The following is a 20,719-nucleotide window of genomic DNA, read 5'->3' on the forward strand; positions in this document are numbered from 1 at the left end:
CTCTTGCTCGCTCTCTCGCATGCTTTCTCGCTACCCCTCTCTCACTGCCTCTCTCGCTACCTCTCTCGCTACCCCTCTCTGAAATCAATAAATTAAATTTAAAAAAAGAAAGTGGCCAGAGGCAGCCGGGCGATGCTTCAACCCTGCCATCGCAGGCCTGGGTTGGGCACCCGGCTCCAGGGACCTCAAGGACAATGAAAACACGAGGTTCGGCCAACCCAACGTTGAAGTGGCGGCACCGAGCGCCCAGGTGAGTGTGAGTGCGCGAGCTGCACTAAAAGGCAAACGTGCCCCTTGCTGGTATGAATGATGACCAGGCTGCGGAGAAGGCAGGAGGGAGTTTATTCGTGGAAGGAAGTCGCCCTGAACCCTCTGCCTGACCGAGTGCCTGTGCTAACACTGGGCTGGAACATGCGACCTCCAAAGGGTAGGTGACGGGAGAGCCGCGCCCACGGGCCGGTCAAGTAGGTTTCAGGAACCCAAAGGGGCCCCAGGGCACACCTCCCGCACAGCCCCAGGTCTGTGAACACTGTACAGAGCATCTCCGCAGTGAGGTCAAAGCAGGACAATCAGGGCTGGTGCAGGGGTTGGGGGTGGGGGTAGGGGGTGGGGGCAGGGCAGAAGCCCCTCCAGCCCTGGCCCCACCCCTCTCAGCCCACAGAGCCAGGGTCTTCACACTGTCCACAACTGGCTGAGAGTTACAAGGGCCCCTCCCCGGGGCCGCTGGGGCAGTGGAGACGCAGGCGCCGCCTACGTGCGGTTCATGGTTTGGAAGATCCTGGAGATCTGCAGCATGACCGGCCCCGTCTCTGGGTCGTTCATCCACTGGGTGCTGTTCAGGGGGTTCTCAAGCATGTCCTCAAACGCTGTGGGGACAGAGCCAGGAGGAATGAGCAGCTGCCCCTCCACGCGCACACACATGCACGCACACGCAATGTGTTCACACTCATATGCACGTGCACCCACGTGTGCACACTCGCACACACAACACGTGTACACAATGTGTACACATGCATAAATGTGCACACACATGAGCACACCCAACACACACACGCGTGCACGCGCTGGAGAAAATCTCCACAGCTTCTTAGTATAGACGCAGGCTGGGTACCCACCGAGACCCCCGGCCCCACCACACTGTCTGACCTGCTGTCACACCAGCAGCTCTGAGGTCAGAGGGCAGCAACCCAGCTCTGCAGGGAGCCCGGGCCTGTGTGCTCACCGGACTCCAAGTCTGGAAAGCAATTTGGCAACAGCTACCAGGAATCTTAAAAATAGTCAGGCCGTGACTCAGTAATTCCAGTTCCAATCAGATGCGGCAAGGACTTACATATAAAGACATTGTCGCACGCTGGAGAACTGTAAGTGTCCATCTCAAGAAGGTGACTTTAAAGAAACAGCACTTAACAAGGCGCCTGGGCAGCTCTTTAACACGAGAACTCTGGCCTTAGGTTTTGCAAAACTGTTTTCTCCACAACCACAGGTGCCTCCAGCAAAAGCTCTGGGCCACAGCAGCCCTGGCCCCGGGAGATGGGTCAGACCCTGTCCCCCAGTGACTGCCCGCGCTCCCCCCTCAAATCAATAAATGTGTTCTCAGGTTTAAAAAATGAAATAAAATTGTTTTAAAATATAAATAAGCAAAAGTATCAGGCAAGTCTGAACAGGAGCCTGAGGGAAGCCGTGTGCTGGGGCGCAGAGCCCAGCTCAGGTCCACGGACCTGGAGCCACAAAGTAAACCCTCGTGAGGTCGCACAGAGGGAAAGAGAGGCGAAACGGAGGTGCTTTCGGGGCTCCAAGCTCAGCACCCAAACTGGGGGGAGGGACCTCCTTAACCCAACCAAGTATATCGTGAAAATCACCAACGACCCGTGGCTGGTCGCAGCCTCAAAGCCCTTCCGCAGAGGCTGGGAGAGCCAGGCCGTGTCCCCGTCAGGGGAGGGGAGCCGGAGGTGCTCCAGGGCAGGACCAGGGTCTACACAGAGCACAGAGATGAGCTCAGCAAGACGCTCACTGAGTGCAGACCTGTGTACAGAGAAGCCCCGCCCCCCTCTCCACACCTTCCCGACCCTGGACCACAGGGCTTCGTGTCATCGAGACAGACACAGCCAACTGCACTGGACCCAGGACCTGCGTCCGTGGGAGTGAGGAAGGTGGGGCCGGTAAGACCAAGAGGAGCTCCCGGGGGAACAAGGAGAACAACCAGCCAGAGAGAGAAGCCAAAATCGAGCTGATGGCCTTTCGGGGCCGAGGGCCTGGGAGTGCTGGCCTCCAGGGGGGCTCGGCCTTGAGGGTCAGGGAGACGGCAACGACCACAAGCACCTGGGCCTGCCGGGCAACCAGTGCCCTCCCATGTGTTGGGGAGCACGGGGTTCTGAGCGCTGCACCCTCCTCCCGCAGCACACGCCCTGCACGCACATGCCCGGCCCTAGGTCCCTGCCCAGACACCTGTGTGTGCCCCGGAGGGCGGGCATGAGAATGAGCAGGGTAGCCCTGACAGGGGCCGTGTGAGCCCCTTCACCCCCACCTCACCCCCCGCCCCGGGCCAAGAGCAGAACGGAGCCGGAGTCATGGTGCCCTGGCTTCAGGAAGGGCTTGGCTCGAGGAGACTGAGTGCCTACAGCCAGGTGGGCCCAGACGCGTTCCACTCACACAGCAGGCACTGCACGCAGGCTGCCTGGACAATGCACACGTGACAACACGTCCAGAAACAGCAGAGCCGAGGACCTGGGCGCTCTGTAGGGAGGGCGCCCAGTGGCTCTGAGGGCCTGGAATGCTCTTGGCTTTTTAAATACAGTGTTTTTTTAAGCTGAAGGCAAGGTGCAAGCTTATTAGTTCCCCTGCACCTGGAGGACCCACTGTGCTGGGGGTGCCCTCCCCTGCACCTGGAGGACCACTGTGCAGGTTTTCAGAGTGTGGGGGTCAGCGCACAGGAGCTGGTCCACCACGAGCAGAGCCCGATCCCGGCCCCAGTGATGCAGGCAGCAGCACACGGAGGGCCCACGTGCGCAGGGACGGCTCTGGGCTGGGCTGCGGCGTCTATCACACAGGAACATCTGGGTATTCTGGGCGGGTCTCATGGGCAGTGTAGGGGAGGCACACATACCGAGCAGTGTTTTGGGGTTGGTGAGGCCCAGCTGCACAACGGGGTTATCCAGGATGGCTTGGAAGAGGGGGCTGTTGGGGTCGATGCCCTTGTCCAGCTCCTCCGGGGAGGGCTTCCGGTCCCCCAGCAGCCACTCGCACTGCAAGCAAAAGCACAGCTGTCAGCCCTGGACGGTCACCACCCAACAGGCCCCGCGCTGACTGGGAGGGCCTTCCTGGGAAAGCAAAGCCCCGACGCGGGGCGCTGTAGGAGGGAGGACCCGACCGGCCTTCTAAGCGCGGGCACCCCCCACCCCCACCCCCCGTTGCTGAACGGGTGCAGCGCCTGCCCGAGTGCTGGGAGGAGAGAAAGAAATGCGGACACTGGGGAGGTGGCCTGGGGCGTGAGCATTCCCCTGACCGACTCATGTGACCGCTGGCTCTGCCACCCGAAGGGACGAGCCGCCACCGCTGAGACACCCCGGGCAGTGCCGTCAGCAGCCAGGGTGTTCGCTGAACGGGACCCAGTTCAGAACTTGTCTAACAAAGCGAATGGGCTAGTGCCCAGAATCCCGAGTACTTAAATTTTTCATACAATTAGAATCTACCCACTGTCTCACTTTAAAAGCGAAACAGCGGCCTGCCTGCGAGCCCCCCAGGAGCCTGCCGACACGGGGCGCCCCCGCGGCCCCTGCCCCTGTACTCACAGCAGCGCTCTGCTGGTTGTTGCTCACTCTCAGGGCGTCCATCACCTCCTTCTCGTCGAAGCCCATCTCCATGAGGGAAATGACGGCCTAAGAAGAAGCCACAGGCCCTCAATGCCGTGCACTGGGACCCGGGACGTGTGGACCCGGTCCACGGGCTAACTTAGCAGAGGGCTTCACCCAGCACCACGGTCCACTTCACAGCTGTCTCCTCACAGGCTTCCTGACACTGAGGGACAAGGCCAGGAAGGCGGAGGGCGCCTGCCCTGGGGACAGACCGCGGGGATGGGACGCCACTCACCCCAGGGCCAGAGGGGCCAGGCTCGCCTCAGAGCCCTCGGTGAGCTCCGTGGTTGTCAGGGTACAACCGTCTCACCACCCAGGCGGGCCCTAACGTCCTCACTTTCGACTGCCCCCACGTTATGGTCTGACGCGCTGGGCCTGTGGGCACAGGTGCTGCCGTGTGGGGTGGCCTTGGCGGCGCGCTGGCCTGGCCTGGGCGTCAGAGGCTCCAGAGAACTCGGGAAAGAGCCTGCGGAGCCCACCTGCTCTGTGAGCTCACAAGACACTGTTTTCTTTACATACGTTTTTCTTGATTTTAGAGAAAGGAAGGGAGAGGAACAGAGAGAGACCCAAACATCAACGATCCCCTCCTGGGGATCGAGCCCACAACCCGGGCCTGTGCCCCCGACCGGGAACCTGACCCCTCGGTGCACAGGATGATGCGCAACCACGGAGCCACACCAGCCGCAGCCATCAGCCAGCATTTCCCCCTCCCAGGCTCTTCACTGGCTCTCTGGCCCCTCCTAGCTCCAGGCCCACCATGAATGACCGGAGAAGTCATCAGAGTCGCGCACAATCACCAGGAACCCACTGCTGAATCAGGACAGGGTGGCCGCTTCCACTAACGTCATAGACTGTCCTCCATCTCGGCCGGGAAGAGATGCCCAAACGTCCCGGCGGTGACACAGGGACGCCCCCCATTCTCACGGGAGCACCGGGCAGGGTCCTGGCACCAGGGCTGCCCGTCTGCACACGGCACACTTGCTGGACCTTCCCCCGACTGGACAGATCAGGGAGAGGCCGACGCCCAGCCTTCAGACCCCGCCCCTCCTTTACAACTGCTCTAGGAGGAACACTGACGGCTCACAGGCCCTGGTTACGCGACAAGGACCTGCTGTGGGTTCAGCAGGTGGCAGATGTGCTGACTGGCTGCTCAGAGGAAACGGCCTCCGGGGCCCAGTGAGGACTGAGGGCGGCCCCAGGGCTGGCAGCTCGGCTCAGCGCGTGGCCCAGGCAATGCCACCCAAGGGGACAGCGGCGGGTCTCCCTGGCAGGACACGTACCCGAGCATCAGCCCGAAATGCCCTTTTCCTTCGGATCTTCTTGAAGATTTCTGTGAGCTCGTCTCTGGCCTCCTCATCGTCCTCACTGGAGCCGGCAGCAGCCTCGGCCGAAGCTTCAGCCCCCGTGGTACCCGGCGAGGTGTGGCCTGGAAGCGGCGTGTCTATGGCGGGGTCGTCCGCGTGCTCAATCAGCCACTCCATGGCTTGGGGAACCGACATGCTGAAAGGTAAGAAGCCTTTCCTTCCAACACGTCCAGGGGTCCCGAGGCCCTTTCCTTCCCGTCAGGAAAAGCCCCGCAATGGGGGGAGGCCTCGAGCAGGCGCTGCCGACCCCCTGCGGTGAGGACCTTCACTCAGGCCAGTGGGGGCCAGGCCACAGAACCCACTTTGCGAGCAACCGGAGCCCGAGGGCTCAGGACCAGGGAAGAGGAAGGTGGCCACGGCCGTCCTCTGGCTGACGGACCGTTCAGCTCTGACGTCCACGAGGACACGTAACCAGAGACAGGGACTGAGGACAGTTAGCGACCACACGGCCTCCCCCTGGGGCGCCCGTCCTCTGGCTGACAACCGTCTCAGCTCTGACATCCACAAGGACACATAACCAGAGATGGGAGCTGCAGGACTGTTAGCGACCACACGGCCTCCCCCTGGGGTGCCCCCCTCCCCACGCACGAAGGAAGGCTGTCTCCCCAGAGCGAGCCGCGTTCTGACCCACACACGTGGTGCCAGGCCAGTGACTGCAGGGCAGGCGTTAAAGCACCACTTTGAATTAACTCACACATGGGACCCGACTCAGGGCGTGTGGGACAGGGAGTCACCGCAGGGCAGACCCTCAATCAGCCCCGGGCGGGCCCCACGTACTGGTTCAGCCGAAGCGCCTTCACAGCCCTGCTCTCGGGGAAGCCCATCTCCGTGAGCTGCCGCAGGGCCGTCTCGTCCACCCGCTCCTCCTCGTCCTCATCCAGCATCGCTGTGGGCGACATGTGGCCGGTGAGGGGCCTGGCAGGGCCGCCCACGAGGGGTGCTTCCCAGGCACCCCCTGGAGCTCTAGGGCCTCATCTGAGCCCCAGGGGTTGGTGGCGACTCTGCTGGGCCCTGGGTCACCTGAGGCGCCCGTCAGCTCTCTTGTAGGAGCAGGAAGGTGGGTGAGAGTTCCCCGCCCACGTCTACTGAGCACAGACAGCAGCCCGGCAGCTTCAGCTTCAGGCTGTGGGGAGCAGACGCGGGCGTGGGCACACGCCACCCGCTTGCACGCACCGTTGGCCTTCGTAAACAGCTCCACGGCTCCCGGGCTCAGCGCCAGCAGCTTCTGCGCCACCTCGATGAGGGACAGCAGGATCTTCCGCAGCTCCGTCTGGAACTGCAGGGAAGGGCGGGGAGAGGGTGAGCAGGGAGAGGTGTCTCAGGCTGAGCGGAGGGGGAAGGGCTGTGACACGGGAGCAGCGTCCCGTCACTGGGACCTGTACCTTGGACGGGACGGGGAACCGGCCGTCCCTTCCCACAGCCAGCCTCAGCCACCGTGTGAGACCCCACGTGGGGACACGCCCAGGGGAGACAGTGCCAGGGCTGTGGCAGTGCCGAGACGGGATCGACAGGGCGCCCACGCTGCAGGGCACAGGCACCCGAGGGCCGGGCACGCCCAGAGGAAGGCGCTGCTCCCTCACTTACAACTTCCAAGGCGAAGTCCCCGAGACCCTGTCAGACCTCGTCTAGGCTCCTGCCGAACTCGGGACAAAACTCGGGCACGGAAGCACCCATCCTGCCAGCCCGCCTTCGTGTCTTTGAAAACTTTTACTTCAAAAAACTTGAGGTTTACAGAAAAGTTGCAAAAAGTACCCCGAGTTCCAGTGTCCCTGTCACCCAGCCTCCCCCAGTGGTGACGAGGACTCGCCTCCCCTCCCCCCGCCCCCCTTCCCCCCCCAGTGGTGACGAGGACCCGCCCCCCTCCCCCCGCCCCCTCCCCCTTCCCCCCCAGTGGTGACGAGGACCCGCCCCCCCCCCCCCCCCCCAGCGGCGCTCACATCTCGGAGGCTGGTCTGCGCCACGGCCCGGTCCATGTTGCAGGAGGGCAGGCCGGCCGTGGCTCGGGCGATGGCGTCTCTGTCGGGGGCTTTCTGCTCTTGTTTCTTCTACACAGAGACGGAACCAGAGTCAGAGTGAGTGCGAGGGAACAGTGGCAACACCACGCAGGTGGGACGGACAGAGCCTGACCCGGGACAGTGGGTCCGCGCTGGGAGCTGGAGAAGGTTCCGGAGGGCTCTGGGCCACCCCCACAAACAGACCACATGCCGTTCAGGACGCCAGCGCCGTGGCAGGACAGGGCGGCGCAGACACCCCCCGTGGCCCCTCGGGCTGGGGAGCGGCCAGCCCCTGAGGAACACAGAACTGGGTCCCACGAGCCACGGGAAACGCACCTTTTGCTCCTTCTGACCCGCCCCCCACGCAAGGAAAAAGGAACAGACGGCAGAGCTGATGAGAAAAATAGGGCAGGAAGCGAACCGGAGCGACGGCACCGACTCACTCAGACCGGGACCGAGCGCTGCGGAGGGAGCAGCCCCCGCGGCCAGGCCGGGGGCAGGGGCACCGCAGGGCAGGACGAGCTCCTCCACCAGCTTCTCACCCCAATGCCGGCCTGAGCAGGACGAGCTCACTCTGGGCCGGTCTGTCCCACGGCACAGCCACTTTAAGAAAAGGTGCCCGGCCCTGGCCGGTTTGGCTCAGTGGATAGAGCATCGGCCTGCGGACTGAAGGGTCCCGGGTTCGATTCCAGTCAAGGGCACAGGCCCAGGTTGTGGGCTCAATCCCCAGTAGTGGACATACAAGAAGCAGTCAATCAACGATTCTCTCTCATCATTGATGTTTCTATCTCTCTTTCCCTCTCCCTTCCTCTCTGAAATCAATACAAATATATTTAACAAAAATAAAAAAATAAAGACGGTGCCCATTGGTGGGCCCGACCTAACCAGGCTGGCCTTGGGCCAGAGGGAGGCAGCCCAGGAGACACTGCTGCCTCTCTGAGGATATGGGGCTGTGTGGCAGGCACACAGGAGCCCCAGGAGCTGAGAGCAGCCCCGGCTGACGCTATGAAGGAGTCGGCGCCTCAGCCCCTCAACTGTGAGCCACCAGACGTGGACCTGGCAGCCTGGGAGTCGCGGTTTTGCTGGGAAGTCTGGACACTGATTGGTGGAACCGGTGCAACCGGACGCAGACGCAGACCTAGAGGCTCAGAGGCCCTGACACAGGAGGGTCTGATGGGGGAGGGGAAGGCCGGGCTGCACACAGGCCTGGAAGCAGCTGGAGCAGACGACCTGGAGGGCACCCCCTGGGAACCCTCACCCTCGGGACCCCGCTTTCAGAGGGGTTTATCAGTTCTGGTGAGGAAGTGGAAAATCAGTGATAGGCCTGTAGGAACCAGACAAAACGACGAGGCAGCTCCTGGCGCTAGGAAGAGGGGCTGCATGACAGGGTGACCTGGGGCGTTTACTCGGACGGAAGAGGGGCTACTGACAGCACTGACAGACCTGACTGCTTCAGAGAGCCGTGATCTGACCCCAGGGGTGGGGGGACCAGATCTTCTGGAGCCAACAGGGTGACACCGATCGCGTGGGTGGAGCTGGGGGAGCGTTACGGGAACAGGTGAATGAGGTCCGAGGCTGTGGCCTCCAGGATGCCTGGCAGGCGGGGAGCAGGCGACCCTTCCGAGGAGATTCATGGCACTATGGGACTTCTACAAAGCCTGCTGTCCACTTAAAACAAATAACAACCCATGAAACATACCAACATCACAGCGTTCATGCAGAGAAAGGGGCTGCAAGTGGCAGAGCTGGCGGAGGCTGAGGATGGCCGTCCGCCCACAGCTCCCGACGTGGCAGACCCGCAGGCAGAGGCAGGCCCAGGCCTGTCTCCCAGAGATGGGCTGAGCGTCCTGCAGTGGCCGGCTGTGCTGGCAGATAAGAAGGGCCACCCAGAGGGCCCCTCCCTCGCCGCCCTCCCAGGAGACCCTGCAGCAGTGCCGTGCCCTCCCGGCCCCATGCCCAGTCTCGTCGGCCAGCTTCCTCCCAGTGAATGCTCTCCCCAGCACTTCAGAGCGTGAATAAGAAACTCTGTGTCTGAAGATAAGGAAGGAAAAGCTGTGAAGTTAATGGCTTGGCACCAGGCACAGGTCTGGACAGGGACCACGTGTACCAGCCTCCTGCACGCACCACGCAGCTTCGGGCGGCTGTGCACGCCTGTGAGTTGAGGTCCCAGAGCGAAGGCGCAGGTGCATGCGAATCCCAGGGACCTCGGGTTCTGCCCCAAGATGCAGATCAGACAGGCACCAGGCCCTCCAGGAATTCACTCAGGGACGCTGACACTCACCCCGTCCCTCTGGAGTGGTGAACGTGCCCCCCACCCCACGTGTACCCCTTGTTTTGTGGGGCTGTGGTCAGCGACCCGAGCTGTCAGCACAGGTTGGGGGCACACACGGCACGTAGGCTCCACCACGAGAACATCCACACACTCCTCTCCGCTCCAGCCTAAACGCAGAGCCAGGTGGTCCGGGGCCAGTCACGTGACCAGCAACCGGGCAGGCCTCGGTCACTCAGCTCAGCCCAGGCAGAACCCCTTGTGCCCACTTCGCCTGCCTGTGAGCGACTGGCACACAGAACGTGTGTCCCCGAAGGCTGGGCGGGGGTGCTCTTGCTCACAAAGCTCTCAGTCCCACTGTGAGGCTCACCTTTTCCTCGGCCGAGACGTCAGCCATCTTAGGAAGCGGAGACGGCGCTCGCCTTTTCACCAACAGCAGGACATCTAGGGAGAAACAGCCGTCAAGCTGGTATGGTCTCATGTCCACAAAGTAGCCGCTGGCCATGGACAGAGAAGCAGGACTCCCCCGGGGGCCTCCTGCCCAAGCGTCCACACCAGCCCACCTTCCCCTAGTGCCCATGTCTGCATGCCCCTGGCTCACACACAGGCTCCAGGCTCGGCAAGAGCCGGCTGTGGGTCACAGAGGTCACCGGTGCCCAGGAGGCACACTCAGCGCCTCCCGACAACCGTGCAGAAAACGGTGGGAATCGTGCACAATGTTCTCATTTCAAGGGGCCACTGGAAGTCTGGGAGGTTGGAGGTGCAGTCAGTTCAGCCACAGCCCAGTGTGGGGTCAACTCCCACCTGGTTCTGGCCTTGACCTCCACACTCGATGGGGTCAGCAAACGCTTCCAGTGCTTTCAGGACAGATTTAAGGGCATCCCTTAAAGATCACCCTTCGAGATAGAAAACCGAGGTTTTGCCCGGCAGGTGTGGCTCAGTGGTTGAGTGTCAACCTATGAACCAGGAGGTCACAGTTCGATTCCTGGTCAGGGCACATGCCTGGATTTCGGGGTCGATCTCCAGTGTCGGGTGTGCAGGAGGCACCCGATCAATGATTCTCTCTCAGCATTGATGTTTCTCTCTCTCTCTCCCTTCCTCTCTGAAATCAATAAAAAAAATTTTTTTTTAAACAAAGAAAACCAAGGCTTCTTCCCCAAATGCCTCTGGACAGAGAACAGCGAGTGAGCGACAGAGGGTGTGTAGAGGAGGAGCAGCTCCCGGGGGCTGAAGCAGCCGCCGGACATCCCAGCAGCCTGAATGGAGCTGCCGCTCAGCACACCTGCGTTCTGCTTCGACACAGGATTTACAATGGAGTCACCTTTCCCTTCTGACGGACGCTGCCCGTTTGCATCCAGTTTCCTTGGTTCTCACAAACATCCCGCCATGCACGCTGGTTTGAGTAAAGGGAGAAGACGACCCGGTCTCCCGCTCCGACTGGACGTGGCCACTGACGGCCCCTCCTCTGGGCCCGCCCGCCAGGGCTCCCGAGGCGCTTACCGTGGTCCTGGACGTTCTCCTCCGCGATGGTCTTGGCGTCACTCAGCACCCGCTTGGAAGCAGCGTGGATCAGCTTGTGTTGGGTGACACTTTTGGGGTCTTCTAAGCTCCCATGAGCACACTCGGGGGAAAATCAAATATTTCAAGACAGAAAACAAATAAATAGTAATGTTAGCAAGAGAGAGCCTGGACCACAGCCACACAGGAGCCTCACGGGCTTCCTCACCAGCCAAGCAATGAAATGCCACCACCCCAGCCCCGGCCGCGATCTGTCCACCACCCCAGCCCCGGCCCGCGATCCATCCACCACCCCAGCCCCGGCCGCGACCTGCCCACCACCCGCTGAGGGTCCTGAAACGGACGAGCCGACAGGAAACACTCTGGCAATCAGTGGCAGTGCTAGTTGCTTCCCTCTGGTCTGGGAAGACTTGAGGAGTCACTGTAACATGGAAACAGCAGGCCCTTGTGTCCTGAGGATCTGAGGGTCTGAGTATGACTGTGCCTGCTTTTCTTTCTCACACAGAATGTGAGCGAGAGAGAGGCGGCACAGAGAAGCTGGCCCACAGGGAGGCCCAGAGGGCCTGACCACCACATGCCCGAAAATCCCGACCGAGAAGACACCTGCAGGCAGCTCCACCCTGTCTCACCAAGGACAGCCAGAGACCCCAAAGCTGCAGGTGCTGTTGGGGGGCCTCTCCTGGAAGAACAGAGGGACACAGTGGGGCTCACTGACCAGGGCTGGAACTCCAGAACACAGTGGGGGAACAGGACACACTGAAGACCCGCCCCTCGCCCCTGTGGAAGGCACTGGAGACAGCGTAAGGAGCAGGACAGACCAGCAGTGTGCCCCAATGCACACGCGCCCCTTGCCCTCCCTGCACTGGAGCCACAGCCCCAGGCCCCTGCCCTCCTCTTCTAGGCCCGTCAACCCCACCAGGGCCTCTGCACACAGCAGGCATGGCCTGTGGTGACGTGCGCCCTCGCCGCCCCGGATGGGGGGTCCGGAGCTCTCCTGCTTCTGATCGCCAGCAGCTCACCTTCCCTGAGGAGCCAGCAAAAACTGGCAGCCCCGGCGTGGAGATGTGGGAGCATGAGCTGCTCACCTGCACCACCAGAGGGGCACCCGGCACACCAGACACGGCACCCACCTGCCAACTGCGGCCCTTCCCTGAGGCAGAGCCCGGCTGAGCAGAGTGGGCACACCTGGGCATTTCAGGCAGCACCCACAGACGTCTCTGCAGCCCGGGCTGACACCCTGCGGCTCCGAACACAGAGGGAGCATGTCCTTGCCCCTGTGGCTTCCCCATCAGGTGGGGGTATGAGCACCAGGAAGCAGCACCAGGCCCTCCTCCCGGGCCCTCGGAGCACCTGCTGGCCCCAGTCAAGGGTGGGAGCACTGTCCAGGCTGGAGGCAGCTGCAACAACACGCAGGACCTACCAGCCCCGGGTCCTGGAACTCGAAGTCCCAGTCATCTAGCGCTGGACCGACCCCACAGGAAGCTTCCTCCTCTCCCTCTTGGCCCGGGGGAGGCTTGAGGAGCAGCAGGAAGAAAGCCTCACACGCACTGCACCGCTGGGCCCGCACTGCACCGCTGGGCCCGCACTGTCAGAGGAACTCGAAGTCCCAGTCATCTAGCGCTGAACAGAGAAGGGGCCATGGAGGCCTCGGGGCCGTCATCCATGCCCAGAAAACTAGCCAGGCTCTGCCTCCAGAAACACTGGGTGTGCTTTTTCTCATTCCTAAGTGTGCCGCCAGTTGATGGGAATATAGTTCAGAATACAGTCCGTGAAGCACAGTTTTCCAAAACAATCCTCATACTGGTTCCTGAGAAACACTGTACTCGGCAACACGCCTGGAGCACGCCAGGAGCAACACGTATGTGCGTGTGCGAGTCACCCACACGGTGCACGGGGCTTCACTCGGTCAGAAGCGTGAGCAAACCAGGGCACAGCCACAGGAACGCCCACAGAGCCTGTGGCCGGGCGGGGAGGCTGACACTTCCAAGCCTGCTGCTCCCCAGAGCAGAGGTGGAGCTTCTCTGGCACCTGCTGTAACTTGTCACTGGCAGACACTCCTTCCGGTGACCGAGAAACGCCCCAGCCACACCAGCAGGTGCCACGGTGCGGACTGCAGTGCCACGGGAGTTCACCAGACAGGCACACCCAGCACCTCACAGGGGCCATTTTCTGAAATGAAGCGCCTACGGACCTCGCACAAGATGGTTCCCTCTGTCCCTTCCTGAACTCCCAGGCAAGGGGGGCTGGAGCCCCGTCTGTGTAAAACCAAAGGGGAGTGGCAACCATGGGGTTAACTTCTTTCAGATGATGGGAAGAGCCCTCCCTAGCAAAGCAGTACAGCCCCGGCCAGTGTGGCTCCCTTGGCTGAGTGTGTCCGAGGCACCGAAAGGCCACGGGTTCGATTCCTGGTGAGGGCACCTGCCCAGGTTGTGGTTCAGTCCCCAGTATGGGTGCCTACGGGAGGCAAGTGGTCAGTGTTTCTCTTTCTCTCTCCCCCCTCCATTCCTCTCTCTCTAAAATTAATAAAAACATTTTTGAAAAATAAAGCAATAGAGCCCAGGAGAGGGGAGGGAGGAGGAAAAGGGGCACCAGCTGAGCACACACCGGGGATCCCCTGGGGGAGGAGCCTGAGCTCACACCCACCCACCTCACTGCCCCTCCGGCCGGCAGGACAGTCAGCAGCTAGCTTCCAGGGTGACATTCAGGTGCTCAGCTGGAGAAGTCCCTTGGCGGCCTCAGGCCTCTGGGCTCTGACGGACAGCTCAGCCCGCAGGCCCTTCTTTGGCGTGACACTCCCTGGGTCAGATCCGCACCCCCCCGCCCCCCTCCCCCACAGCCCCCCCCCTGCAGACTGGAATGACATCTCAATCAAAAGTAGGACAATGCCCCCCAAATCCCAAACGATACATCTCAATACTGGCTGGAATACTCAACCTCAGAAACAAAATAACTAGCATCATACTGAACGGGCTGCCTAATTAACCCCAAGTGCTCCTGAAACTCAGCACCCTCACTTCCTGTTCCCCTTCATAAAGTAAGGCCACAATAGTTATATAAATCTACCCTCAGTGAGTGAAAATAAACGCCACGTGGGTTTACCCAGACTCCTCCCCACCCGGTCCGTCCCGGGACAGCTGACCTATCTGCATGTATTCCTTGAATCCACAGGTTTGCTTGGGGCCCGCTGAGAGCCTGGCCCTGGACGTGAGGCTGCAAACCCACCCTGAGGAACTTCCTTCCTGCGGGGACGACACAGCATTGGTGCCGGCTCTCAGCCAGGCACCAGGGACGCCCGCTCCTCTCCCTCCTGCTGGCCTGTGGTTGCTCGAGGGTGAAGCCACACGGAGCAGCATGGTGACTGCGGAGGGAGGGGTGCAGGGGAACAGGGAACAGAGGGATACGTGGTGATGGGAAAAATAAAATAAAAATGAAACACACACACCGACTGGGTCAGCAGAAAACCAAGAAAGTGGCCAAAACGTCCCTGCCCCTCAAGCACCAGCCCCCTCCTCCGGGCCGAGACTGGGGTGGGGGTGGGGGGTCAGCGGGGGCCGGAGGCGCCGGCCCCACAGAACCACACCTGCCAGTGACTCCGGGCAGTCCCGGCTGGAGGGCGACCCCGGAGGGCACTGCACCGTCCAGCACAACGCCCGGCACAGGGCGGGACCTACCCGCCCGGGGGCAGCTCTTGCGGCGGCCAGTCCCTCCCGGGAGAGTGTGCGGACAAAGCCCGCCAACTGCCTCCAGCCCCGAGCGCCGGGGCCGCTGGCCGGCCGGCCGGCAGCATTTCCGGTGAATCCGCTCACAGGCCGCGAGGGGACCTCCCCTGGGGCCTCCGCCGGCCCGTGTGACCGCCTCGAGCAGCCGGGCGCTGTTTCAGGTGACCCCGCCGCCAGGTCCCCGCGGCCGGCCAGCCAGCCCGACGCCGCGCCAAGGGGCCGGCCCTGCGGGGAAGGCCGGGCGACCCCCGTCCTGCTCGGGCGCGGGGAGCTGCCGAGGACCCGGAACCTCCCGACACCAGTCAACACGCTGCTGGGCGCCGGGCCTGCCCCGCGGCGCCCGCCCTCTGCCAGCCTGTGTCCCGGTCCGCCCCCGCCTCCCGGGCCGTAGAAGTTGCTCGGGAGGGCGGGACGGGGGCGCCCAGAGGCGCGGGGGTCGGGGAGGGGCGGCTGGGGAAGGCGCGGAGGGCGGAGGCCGGGGCCCGCCGGCCTCACCTGCTTGAGGCAGCGCTCCTTGAGCTGCTCCACGGAGGTGTCCTCGGTCGCCTCCTCCAGCCACTCGGCGCCGTCGGACGCGCAGATGTGCAGCCGCAGCACTTTGCCCGCGAAGATCTTCTCCTCCTGCACGAACATCGCGCCGCCGCCGCCGCCACTCGGGCCCTGAAGGTCACCGGGCAGGGCGGGCAGGGGCGGGGCTAGGCCTCCCGCGCGCTCGCTCGCTCGCGGGCCCCGCCGCCCCGCCCCGGCCCCGTCGGCCGGCCGCCTGTCACTCGCGGCGGTCTGAGCTGTCGACTTGCTCCGCTGCCGAGCCGCCGGGGGCGCGCTGTTGCCGCTGCGCCGGAAGTGCGTCACAGGGCGCGCCTGGGCATGCTGGGATATGTGGTTCTTCGCATCCGTCTCGCATCCGCCGACGCGCCGGAATTGCGTCATGGTATGCGCCCATAGCTTCCTGGGAGATGTAGTTCTCTTGCCGCTCCCTTCTTCCTGCACCTGCTTGCTTGCGCTTTGCAGCTCAGCGCCACTAGCCACGCGGAACCGTTGAGTTTGCTGTAAAATACACACCGGGTCTCCGAGAGTTAGGAGGAAAAAACAATGTGAAATACTTTTTAAAATATATTTTTATTGTTGATAGTATTACAGATACCTCACATTCCCCCCTCTTTTTCCCCCTCCTCCAGCCCCTCCCCTTTCCCAGGTCTTCACCACCCTATTGCCGGTGTCCATGGGCTGTGCATGTAAGTGTATAAGTTCTTTGGTTTAGCTCTTCTCGCCCCGCCCCCCCAACCCCACATGGAGGTGTGTCAGTCTGTTCCATGGCTTCCTGCTATGGATCTTCAATGTTAAATACTTTAATGTTCTTATATTGACCTCACCTTGAAATAGTACTTTGGATGTATTGGGTTAAGTAAAATATATTGAATTGATCTCACCTGTTTCTTTATACTTTTTAAAGAGGTGGTTTCTAGAAAACGTTAAATTGTGTGTGTGGCTGCTATTGTATTTCTCTTAGGAGACACTGGCCTTGAGCAGAGTTTCTCAAAGTGTGTTCCCCAGACCAGCAGCAGCAGTGGCAGCTGGGACCTTGTCAGCCGTGCAGCGTCTGTTCCGAACCTCCCCTATCTGGCCTCTGCTCGGTTGCAGAGACACTGACGACACTCCGGCCGGCCTGTGGGCACCCGTAGGAGTGGAAGCCGCCCAGGGCCTCTGTGCACACCCTCTCTGCGGGGTGACAGATGTCAGTGCTGCCACTGGGGCCCGACCCCGACCAGGTGACCAACCTTCACTCACTCATTTCACTCATTCAGGAACCTTGACTGAGCAGAGATGAGTTGGACACAGGACCCAGGACACAGAGATGAGTTGTTTCCGGGGGCTGGCAGTTTACGGGGAGCCCTCCCAGCACCTGTCACCCCCAGGCATTTACTCTTCACACAGTTGATACACACACCCTCAGTTTCCCCAGGCGATATTTCCAACCACGTCCGGATTCAGTTTGTCTAGTGTTTACTCATTGCCGCCATGAGCCAGACCCGCTGCTCACGGAAAACAGTAATGATCGAGTTGGAGGCCAGGATGCGCTCCTGGGAATGGGGGTCTCTCGCTGCTGGAGACAGAAGTGCTGACTGCAACACAGTCTCAGAGGACAGAGGGGACCCAGGCCGGCAGGGCCAACAAGAGCAAAACCAAGAAGGACAGGAATCCCCCAGCGGGGTGGCAGGGCACCATCGGTGCCACCACAGAGAAGGTGGGCGGGAAGCCTGCTGGGCCCAGCCCTGCACGTGGTTACCAGGAGGTGCAGGGGACATCCAGGGGGATGTTGCTGAGAGGGACTTGAACACACAGGCCTGAATCCAGGAGAGCTGGCCGAGCCCACCCGGCCCTGGCTCCCACCCAGCACCCACCGTCTCTGAGAAGAGCCTGAGCACTGACTCAGCTCCTGGACCCTGGGCAGCCACCAGCCAGGAGGGTTCCTGGCAAAAGGGACTCCAAGTCTGGCCCAGGGGCACCCGCCCTGGTTCTCCTTGCGGCCAGCGTCCCACCCCTGTGAGGGGGCCCTGCCCCAATCCTCCAACAGCAGCCGCTAGCAGTTTCTGAAGATGGCCACGAGAGGGCAGGGACAAGCCGTGTCCTGCTGGGGCAGCGAGGACTGGGGAGGAGCAGGGGACTGACTAGAACAGTGAGAGCGAACCTATGACACGCGTGTCAGAGGTGACACGCGAACTCATTTTTTTGGTTGATTTTTCTTTGTTAAATGGCATTTAAATATATAAAATAAATATCAAAAATATAAGTCTTTGTTTTACTATGGTTGCAAATATCAAAAAATGTCTCTATGTGACACGGCACCAGAGTTCAGTTAGGGTTTTTCAAAATGCTGACACGCCGAGCTCAGAAGGTTCGCCATCACTGGCCTAGGCAGTGGGTTCCACTGCTCCTCTCCAGGGCCCTGCTGGGAGCCTGGTAGCGGGGGGGTGCCAGACTCTGAGGACATGGCAGCCTGGTAGCGGGGTGGGTGCCAGACTCTGAGGACATGGGAGCCTGGTAGCGGGGGGGGTGCCAGACTCTGAGGACATGGCAGCCTGGTAGCGGGGGGTGTGCCAAACTCTGAGGACATGGCAGCCTGGTAGCGGGGGGGGTGCCAGACTCTGAGGACATGGCAGCCTGGTAGCGGGGGGTGCCAGACTCTGAGGACATGGCAGCCTGGTAGCGGGGGGGGGTGCCAGACTCTGAGGACATGGCAGCTTGGTCAGCACCCCGAGGGGAGGTCATGGAACTGGGCAGTGAAGGATGGCCAGGAGCCCACCAGGCATCAAGAGGGTGGAGGTGGGGCAGTTTGGGGGTGCATTCCAACAAGAGGAAGCAGCCCCACCACCCCCTTCGGGGGGAACCCCAAACCCAGAGAGAGGAGGGGCAGTGTCTGGTCACTTATCCTGTTCCCAGCAAAAGCCAGCATCAGGCCCACTGCCGGGGCCTGGCCCCACGTCCTCCCCCCACCTCCCCTCTCCTGGCCCCAGCACCCCTTCCGAGGGTCACCAAATGGGGAGGGTCCTGGGGCAGCGGGAAGAGTCTCACAGACCAGGGGGCACCAAGCAGCAGGAATTCACTCCCTCCTGGGTCTGCACGCAAAGGCCCGAGAGCCAGGTGTCTGCAGGGCTGGGTCCCTGGGAGGCTGGAAGGGAGGGTCTGTCCATGGCCTCTCCCAGCCCCTGGTGTCACCAGGACCCTCGGTGTCACTCAGCCTGCCCCGTCTCCCCCTGTCCTCCCCTCTTCCAGCCATCGGATTGAGGGCCACCCTAATCCAGGTGACCTCACCTTGAGACCCTTAATTAACCACACCTGCAGAGACCTGATTTCCACATAAAGTCATCGTGAGTTCCCGTGCAGGTGAGTTTGGGGGCCACCCTATCACCCCCTGACTGAGGTCCCGGGTATTTGCTAGTGTGGGGTGTGGGCCTGTGCCCTCAGCAGGCAAGCCTCCCTCCAGCTCCCAACCCTCCTCCAGGCTCCAGGGGAGGTCAGTGCGGCCACACGTGTGGGGCTGGGCCACGGAGGAGCCAGGCCCCCGGAACCCGGGAAACGCCTGGCCCCAAGGTTAATGAATTATTACATTAAATGCGCCCGCTCAGGCCCCGCAAACAGGAAAGTATTAATCACCCATTTCCTCGGAGTGACAGGTCCATTTCCCTAAATTCCTCCGCTGCCGACTTAACCAAATGATCGTCTTCCGGCCGCTGCCACTTCCCGCCAAGCCCCGGCTCATGAATATTCCGGCGTCGCAATCTGCTTCATAAGAGAACAGACTTGTTATTTCATGTTTAAGTTTGCTGTCAGGCGTAGGAATTTTCCAGGCCCCCAAATAACGGGACGCGGTGACTTTCCTAGTCAGCCAGACCATTCCCAGGAGAGCCAGCCCAGCCCTGGGGGCCCGGGTGGGGGGCCAGGCCTTCCTGCCCTGGCCTGTGGGGAACGGAACCCTGCGGAGTGGGCAGCCCGTGTGCCCTGCCCAGCCTGGGCGCCTCAGGCTCTGAGCAGGTCCGCCCTGGCTCCTGCTTCTGGGCAGCCCCTCCGTGGGCTGGGCCACAGTCTCACCACCGCAGCACGAGCCCCCCCATCTCCTGTACCCCCCGCTGAGCCCACCCCACCGCCCCTCGCCGGGCTTGAGTTTGGGGTCCTCTTAGTGCCCCCAGATCAGGCCATGGGGACAGGGGTCAGAGCCCCTTCATCCTCCATGACAGGTTTATTCTGCACCCCAGCCCCTAATAAGGGGCACGAGGGAGAGCAGGCAGCTGCCAGGTTTCCGGTCGTCTTGACTCACTGACTGACTGACTGAATGAATGAATGAATGAATGAATGAAAACTGGAGGGAGTGACACAGGCTCATCTGCATCGATGTGCATCTGCCAGGGAATCCCGTCGTCCCTCCTCACCTGGTGAAGACGGGATTTGGTGTCCAGGGGCCCACAGTGCCCTCTGCTGGCAGCCGCAGTGTGGCAGCCCAGTGGCCGGGACGGGACTGACCAGTCGCTCTCTGCGGTCAGGCCCTTCCGAGCACTCAGCCAGCCTGCCCTCCCCCTCGCCAGCGCACCCAGCATGGGAAGAGCGTGCCGGTCGGCGACCAGGCGACCGCGGCGGGCACACGGAGCCATTGGTGGCCCGGGAGGAAATGGCTGGTCCAGGACCAGAGGAGTTTTCCTGCCACGAGGTCCCTAACCTTCTCTGGGTGGCCGTGAGGACAGTCCCAGGGGCCGGGCCTTCTGAGGCCTGGATTCGGGGCAGCGTGCTCCCCGCTGAAATGGCATCTGTGCAGCTTGAAGCGAGTTGTCACAGGGACAACGCCAGCCCTTTCCGGAGGGTCTCAGGGGGCAGAGCTGGCTCATGCACGAGGCCTGCCCCCCTAAATGCCAGAGCGCCCCCTTGCTTCCCTGTGACGAGAACAAGGAGCTATCCCGGGAGCCGGGGCCACCCCACCCCAGGTGAGAATGTAAGGGGGTCTCGGACAGGGGAGCACCAGGGGGGGGCCCCCGGCCTCCCCTCCCTGGCTGCCTCACCTGCGGCCCTGCCTGGGTAGGAATGACCCAGTGTCTGTGGGGGGCGTGAAGAAGCCCAGAGTTTTATAATTTTATTAACCAATCAATTCAATACATTTTTAAAAATATATTTTATTGATTTTTTACAGAGAGGAAGGGAGAGGGATAGAGAGTTAGAAACATCGATGAGAGAGAAACATCGTCAGCTGCCTCCTGCACACCCCCCACCAGGGATGTGCCCGCAACCAAGGCACATGCCCTTGACCGGAATCGAACCCGGGACCCTTCAGTCTGCAGGCCGACGCTCCACCCACTGAGCCACACCGGTCAGGGCAATACATTTTTTAAAAAAGAAGCCCCGAGAGCCTGGCCGGTGTGCCTCAGTGGTTGAGCGTCGACTTATGAACCAGGAGGTCAGGGTTCGATTCTTGGTCAGGGCACGTGCCCGGGTTGTGGGCTCGATCCCCAGCAGGGAG

General features: G+C 61.8%; 1 protein-coding gene across 2 annotated transcripts; it reads right to left on the bottom strand.

Moving 5' to 3' along the window:
* Positions 1-319: 319 nt before the first annotated feature.
* On the bottom strand, positions 320-15,518 carry UBAC1 (UBA domain containing 1). 2 transcript variants are annotated; one of them, XM_036306925.1, is made up of 10 exons: positions 15,211-15,514; positions 10,979-11,099; positions 9,849-9,922; positions 7,153-7,260; positions 6,389-6,491; positions 5,993-6,101; positions 5,132-5,351; positions 3,789-3,875; positions 3,104-3,242; positions 320-866 (listed from the first exon to the last, which is right to left on the bottom strand). In XM_036306925.1, the coding sequence occupies exons 1-10, from the start codon at positions 15,346-15,348 to the stop codon at positions 751-753; spliced, it is 1,215 nt and encodes a 404-aa protein (XP_036162818.1). In that variant the 5' UTR covers positions 15,349-15,514; the 3' UTR covers positions 320-750. The 2 variants fall into 2 exon arrangements, with proteins under 2 accessions (XP_036162818.1, XP_036162820.1); XM_036306927.1 differs by lacking the exon at positions 3,789-3,875 and having other exon boundaries at positions 15,211-15,518.
* Between the last annotated feature and the right edge of the window lie 5,201 nt (positions 15,519-20,719).

Source organism: Myotis myotis, unplaced genomic scaffold (genome assembly GCF_014108235.1).
Source record: "Myotis myotis isolate mMyoMyo1 unplaced genomic scaffold, mMyoMyo1.p scaffold_m19_p_44, whole genome shotgun sequence".
Classification (NCBI taxonomy): domain Eukaryota; kingdom Metazoa; phylum Chordata; class Mammalia; order Chiroptera; family Vespertilionidae; genus Myotis; species Myotis myotis.